Source organism: Egretta garzetta, unplaced genomic scaffold (assembly GCF_000687185.1).
Source record: "Egretta garzetta isolate BGI_Z169 unplaced genomic scaffold, ASM68718v1 scaffold190, whole genome shotgun sequence".
NCBI lineage: Eukaryota > Metazoa > Chordata > Aves > Pelecaniformes > Ardeidae > Egretta > Egretta garzetta.
Window position 1 is genome coordinate 681,012 of NW_009258272.1, and position 6,773 is coordinate 687,784.

General features: G+C 56.0%; 1 protein-coding gene across 1 annotated transcript in view; it reads left to right on the plus strand.

The window, feature by feature from the left end:
* COQ4 (coenzyme Q4) overlaps positions 1-5,035 on the plus strand; it is a gene marked incomplete at its 5' end in the record, with an annotated part of 5,727 nt that extends 692 nt beyond the window's left edge. The window contains 5 exons of the mRNA XM_035890143.1: positions 4-100; positions 1,787-1,889; positions 2,237-2,366; positions 3,246-3,339; positions 3,929-5,035. Of these exons, the coding sequence (XP_035746036.1) occupies positions 4-100; positions 1,787-1,889; positions 2,237-2,366; positions 3,246-3,339; positions 3,929-4,091 (587 nt within the window). The remainder of the gene's footprint in view (positions 1-3; positions 101-1,786; positions 1,890-2,236; positions 2,367-3,245; positions 3,340-3,928) is intronic.
* Between the last annotated feature and the right edge of the window lie 1,738 nt (positions 5,036-6,773).

Genomic DNA, 6,773 nt, shown 5'->3' on the forward strand with positions numbered 1-6,773 from the left:
CAGACATGGTGGCAGTCCTGGGGGAGACCACGGGCTGCCTTGCCCTGCCCAAACTGCGGGACAAGATGAAACACCACCCTGAAGGTTACCGCATCCTCCAGTGCGTCCCTCCTCATCCCTGCCTCCCTCACCCTGTGGTTCGTGGTGGGGAGGGAGACACAACACCAAACACATTCCTTGGGCCTCATGAAGGGAGAGCCCTGCGCTCCCTGGCTTGAAAGCAGCACAGATGTTTTGTTAGCTCTGAGCTTTCAGGTTGTTTATTTTACTTTATTTTTAACGATCACAAGAGCCCCATGGTGAGTCTAAGGGCAAGAGCACAGCAGCCGCTGGGCCCAGCCCTATTTCAGGTGCTGCTGTCTGTCCGTTCTGCTTCGCTGCTGGAACTGGCAGGTGCCAACGCAAGGAGATGCAGCAGCAGGCAATGGGGGAGAAATCCATGGACATGGATGCTGAGCAGCAGTGAAAACCCATCACATCCATGGATTTCTCCCTTGCTCTTGCTGCTGCATCTCCTTGCATGGGAGACTTCATCTCCACTGGTCTGCCTCCTCCTTAGATACCTCCGTATTTTCTTTCCCAGCACCCACAGCATCTCCCCAAGCTGTGAAATGAGGCCATGTCTCTTGTCTTCCCTGTTAAGATTTGATCACTTTTGTTTCCGTGTTGGCAGGGACTTGTTAAGCACAGCAAGGCTGAGGACCAGGAGGCACTTAATGAGTCTCTTATTAACCAAGATCTTACTGCTTACTTGCTTGCCTTCTCCTTGCTCCTCGTTATCTGTCCTGCCTGCCGCTTGTGTATTGTTTGGGTTGTATCACGTAGGGGCTGGGGGAAAGCTGCCTTTTGTCATACATTTGTGCAGAGCAGCCTGATCCTGGCTCTGGACGCTGACCCAGTAAAGCACATGGAGCACCAGGATGGGGCTGAGACCCAGAGGAACTGTGCAGGGAGAGGTGACAGCAAAGGCATTGAGGGCTGGGGAGAGACGTCCCCACCTGCTCCTTGCCCCATGGTATTGCAGGGATTGGCAGTGGTCCGATTTGTGCACACAAGGTTTTTTTTTTAATCCCCCAAGCTGCTGAGGTCCCTGCATCTGCAGCCAGGGTAAAGCGATAAGTGAGTCTTGCTTATCTCCCTGGCGCCTCCACTCCAGGAGCTGAGCAGCTCCTGGATCCGCTGCAGGACTATTATCATGGGAAGAATTTATCCTGTGCAGGGAAATAAAAGGGCTTTTGTTTAGTTCCAGGGCTGTGGGGCACCTGTTTGCCAACAACCTGGAGAGGAGACCTTCCTGTGCGTGGCTGCCACGTGGCTGGTGGCAAAAGCCTGAGCAGGAGAGAAATGAAATTTGTGTTTAGAACAAATTCCCTCCCCTCTTTAAGGTGGTTCCTTTGAAGCTCTGGCCGCTTTGCAGGGGCACTAAAGAGCTCTGCTCCCCCAGGGCTGGCTGTTGCTGGGGGCTGTGCCTGGCCAGCAGCCAGAACGACAGCGTTTTGGTGCAGAGGACACTGGTGTTTTACCATCCAGAGTTTTACAGGGACGCAAGATGAGAGCTCTTCTATTGTCAAGGCTTTAGGTAGATCCTTTAAGCTATTTGTGTCCCAGCCTCAGCAACAGAAATAAGGACAGTGCTATCCCTGCAGCGGGCAGTCAGGATTGGTGCGAGGAAAATGCCCAGGAAGGGCAGAGGCAGGGGATGGGGGTTTCCAGGGGCTCCTTTTCTCCAGGACCCCCCTGCTGTGGGTTTTACTGGGAGACTCACTGACCTGTGTTTCGCTTTCAGGGAACGGCCTCGCATCCGTCTCTCCACCCTGGACATGGCCAGGCTGCAGGCGCTGCCAGATGGCTCGCTGGGCCGAGAGTACGTCCGGTTCTTGGAGGACAATGTGAGTGTGGGGCTTGGCGGAGTGTGAGCGGCTGGAATTGATCCCTGTGCCAGGAGCACAGATGCGCTTTAGAGGGAGATTGGAGCCATGGAGGGACCTGCAGGGAACTGTCTGGGAATGAGAGGGAGTCGGGGGGACGGGATGAGATGCTGGGTGTTGGATGATGCTGGATGTGTCACCAGTCCTGTGCAGTCCTTGGGTTTGGTCTGTGTAAATGACACTGACCCCCATAATTAGGGGCTGGGAGATGTGCTGATGGAGGGGACCACGTATTAATGTTCATTAAAGAACGAGACCAGAAACTTGAGGTTTGGAAAGGGCTGAATTGGACGTCTTTGAATTTGCAGAAGGTTTCTCCAGACACCCGGATGCCGCCCAAGTTTGTCGATGATGAAGAGCTGGCGTACGTGATCCAGCGGTACCGAGAAGTCCATGACCTGATGCACACCCTCCTGGGCATGCCAACCAACATGCTAGGTGAGCAGCAGCAGGCTCAGAGGGCTGTGCTGCCAAATGCTGCTGATGCTGCTTGGCCACCTCTCCCAGGAACGGAGCAGGCTGGGGCTGTTGGATTCCCCCCAGTCCTCAGCCCAATTTGTATCATCACTGTCCTGCATCGCTGGCTCTGTGGTGACCAAGAGCCTGCGGGATGTCACCTTTCCCCTGCTGGGAGATGCTCTGCTCGAGCCCTGGCTGCGGGCAGCTGCTGGGCGGGTGGATGGGTGTTTGCTGCCTGGCAGGGAGGGTGGCACACAGGGAGGGATGTTTTGCAAGCTCTACACAAAGGCAGAAGGGGGAGGGGGGTACCTGGTTGCTCCTTATCTGTGCAGCCCTGTGTCCTTTGCCCTCGTTTTGTGTCTGACTCAGTAGTAAGTTGCAAGTCGAGCCTTGCTGGTTGAGCCTGCGGGAACCGGCATGTCAAGTCTCCTGTGCAGGCTTTGGCTGAGACCTGGCAGCATTTGCAAAAGGTCTGTCCCATGATGAGACATGGGGAGAGCTGCACGGGGGGATCAGGTTTCATCAATTGCATTGCTAAAGATCTGCAGGGACCCAGCCTGCCCAGGAGGTGTTTCCCAAGCTCATAGGGCATCAACTGTAGGCTGCTGCTCCCCCAGGGGCCCTGGGACGTCCCTCTCAGGTGGGTGGTGCAGGAAAAGGCTCATCCTGGCATGGAATGAGACCACGGCCAGGCTGGGGAAGCATTCCCAAGTCCTGCTGTGGAGGTGGAGGGGACAGGTGCGTAGTCATCCTCAGGAAGGGGCAGCTCACACAGCCTGCGTTGCGGGACCACACGGCCCTGGCTAGCCCTTGACCCAGGCACCCTGCCCCACTCATGGCCTCCCTGCTCCCTCCCAGGTGAGATTGTGGTGAAGTGGTTTGAAGCCATCCAGACGGGGCTGCCCATGTGTGTCTTGGGAGCAGCGTTCGGGCCCATTCGCCTCAGCGCACGGTACGTTCTCTGCCCTGGGGACACACCAGCCTGGGTGATGCTTTCCGTTGTCCTCTGGGGATGAAGATGGGACACTGCTAGTTTTCAGGGGGGAGGCAGCCAGGGATTCCTCCTGTGAACCTCATTCCCCATGGCCTAGGGAAGCGGTGACAGTGGGAGGCATGGCTTTGCCTGATCACTGAATCAGAACCTGATGCTTCGTCTGCTTCCAGCACTGAATCTCCTGTGACAGACAGGAGGAGCAATGTCCAGGCCTGGCTGCACTTGGCTGGGCACATGTTGAGGGCCAGCGGGACCCTCACCACACTGGTGGCTGTTCCCTGCCCCAGCACATCTGTTTTGGTGGCCCAGCACAGTTTGGGGATTGCAGAACCTGAGGTCTGGTCTTGGGTTTGCTGCCAACTGTAACCTTCCCAGAACAGCATCCTCTTCTGTGCCTCAGTTTTCCCTGTGAGATAAGCAGAAGGGATGCTAGAGGGGTGGAGGGGCTTGTGGTACATGGGGCTGGCATCTGCCAGAGATTTGGAGGAGGAAAGTGGAAACAAAACATGGAAATCAAAACTGTCACCATCTGTGTCTTTTGTTGCAGAAAGCTGCAGGTCCTGGCCACCGAGCTCATTCCCTGGGCAATTCGGAGTGGGCGCAATGCCAACTGTATCATGAACATCTACTATGAGCAGCGCTGGGAGCAGCCAGTGGAGTCCCTGCGGGAGGAGATTGGCATCTTCCCTCCCCCGGCCATTCGAGTGTGAGAGCTCAAGTACTGGGAGGGGACAGGGGATCCCTGTTGGCAGGCAGCAGCCGTCCCCTGCGGTGTTCCATCTCCTCCTGCCCGGGAGCGCAGTGTGGCTCTGCTACCAGCCGCCATGGACCCAGGAGCTGAGTTTTCTCCTGCCAAGAGCTGGCACCCTCCTGTCGGTAGAGGCCAAGTCGCACCTCCCTGTGCTGTGACAAAACTTGACCCTTTTTCCTGTTTGTGATTCAGTGGAGGGATGGCAAGTCCCATCGTGCCTTTGCCAGCTGGGTTTGGTTGCTGGCTCCAGTACTGATGCTCTGAGGTGGGGAAGGAGCAGAGCTGGTTTACAACACACCAGAGCAAACTTGGCCTTCTGCAGCTCTAGGGCTGTATAAGTAAATCCCTCCTCCTGCCCTCACAGGGAAGGTTGAGGCTTAAAGTCTTGGGGCCGCCCTGGACTGGAGCTAAACCAGTGATTTACAGAGCAGCCCAGGGGCAGGTTTGCTTTGTGCAACAGTGAAATCCCATCTTGTACTGGTGCCTGACTGGTCTCCTGACGGGTCATCTGGGATGTGCGTCATGCCTTGGAGACCAGGTGGTACGTGATTGCGTGCTCACGGGAGCAGGCAGGGAAATACCTTTGGATATTATCCCTGCTGGATCGGCTGTTTGAGAGCCAATCCCAGTCTGCCATGTCTCCCTGTAGTCCCTCCCCATCAAAAATGCTGAAATCCATGTGATTGTGCTGGGTTTTCATAGGAATCATCTCCTCACTGAGCAACAAAATGACACGATCGGGAATAAAGGGCTGAATCCAGGGAGTGCAGAAATGGTGGCTGCTTGCACTTCACCTGGGAGCTGATTGTTGTCTGGATTAATTAAACAGGGCTCCAGACTGCCAGTGGCTGGGGTGCAGAGCTGTAAGATGCAAGGGCAGAAAGCCACGAGGCCAAGGGCTCTTCGTATGTGTGGGTTTGCTGTTGAAGTTCCTTCTTACTTAATAAAATCCACAGTGGAGCTTGTGGTTTGTTACCCCTCTCCTTCTGCCCCATCTCCCCTTCTGAGGGGGAGATCTGATGTGAAACCTCACCCCTTTTTGGCTCCAGCGGGTTCTGCTGTTCTTTGTCTGTGGTGGTAGGTGGTGGCAGGGCATGTGTGTGGCCGCACATCCTTGGGGACCAGGGCACAAAATGGGCTGTGGAGCCGCATCTTTCCAGCTGGGATTTGGGGGTGCTGGGCTGTTGAGTGGCTCTTTGTGGTGGTCATTGCAGAAAGGCTTGGACAGGGGGAGATTGGGGTGTGGGGGCAGGAGGGGAGCAAGGCTGGGGGCTTCCTAAAGCAATCCTGGTTCCTGGGGGAGGGAGGGGGCGCTCTGACTGGGGTCCTTTGGTGGCAGCCGGGGGACAGGGCATTGTCCTGCTGTTATCTTTGCTGGCCTTGTCCCCATCTTCCGCAGGACGCTGGAGCAGAGGGGCAGGAGCAGGACGGTGCGACCAGGGGTCAGAGTTGCTCTATCCCAGGAGGCTGAGCAGGGGCAAAAATGTTGGGTTTTGGGCTACATTTAAGAGCAGACACTGGGACAGAGGGACTGGCTTCCTTCCTGCATCCCCTGACTCCCCATTTTCAACTTCTCCCTCAAACCCACCTCTTCCGCAGGACGCTGGAGCAGAGGGGCAGGAGCAGGACGGTGCGACCAGGGGTCAGAGTTGCTCTATCCCAGGAGGCTGAGCAGGGGCAAAAATGTTGGGTTTTGGGCTACATTTAAGAGCAGACACTGGGACAGAGGGACTGGCTTCCTTCCTGCATCCCCTGACTCCCCATTTTCAACTTCTCCCTCAAACCCACCACCACCAGCCAGACTTCAGGTTTTTCTCCAAAAGTGGGCTCATGCATCCCCTTGGCCTCCGGAGTTATTTCAAGCAGATAATACGGGATATATAAATATATCCTTCAGCTGCCATAAAACACATGGAGTGGGGGTTGTCCTATTGCACTAGTTGAGATGAAAGAAGCATTTGGCCCTAAAATGTCCCAGAAATGTGTTTTTCTGCATTGCAAATGTGCTGAAGTTTTGGGGTGGTTAAACCGAAGGGAAGCAAAGATTTGCTGCTTCCAGAAGCCATGAGCAGCAGTCAAGGAAACATGGGAGACGATGGTCGTGAGGGAGGGTTTTCCTGCACTTCGGGTTATTTAGTGTGGCCATGCAGCGCTCGGGCTGCCGGCAGTGGTTGTGCTGCCTTTGCGCAGCCGCGTGTTGCTTGGTGAGCTGGTGCCAGCGCTACAGAAATGGCACATAATGTAATTTTAAACTGCATCTGCTCAGCCAGATCACTTAACGGCCGCCACTGCTCCTGTTTGCCAGGGCTGTCGCTTGTCGAGCCTGCGAGAGGGAAGGCAGAGGAGGGGAGCGGGCAGGTCAGACACAGGCCATGTGAAAATGCATTTTTTTGGGGGATGTATTTGCTGCAGACAAATGGCAGCTCCACCACTGCCACCAGCAGTGGTGCCTGCCTGTGCTGCTGGGGCCGTTTTGGGGATGCGATAACGATGACTGCCGAAGGCAGGGATGCCACAGAGCTGCGGACGGACCCGCCGGGACCGATGTGCGTCTGTTAATGCCGGGAGGGCCGTGTCCCGGAGCTCCTCTCCCCGCCTGGGGTCTGTCCCCTCGTCCCCACGCCGGCCCCGCTCCCAAAAC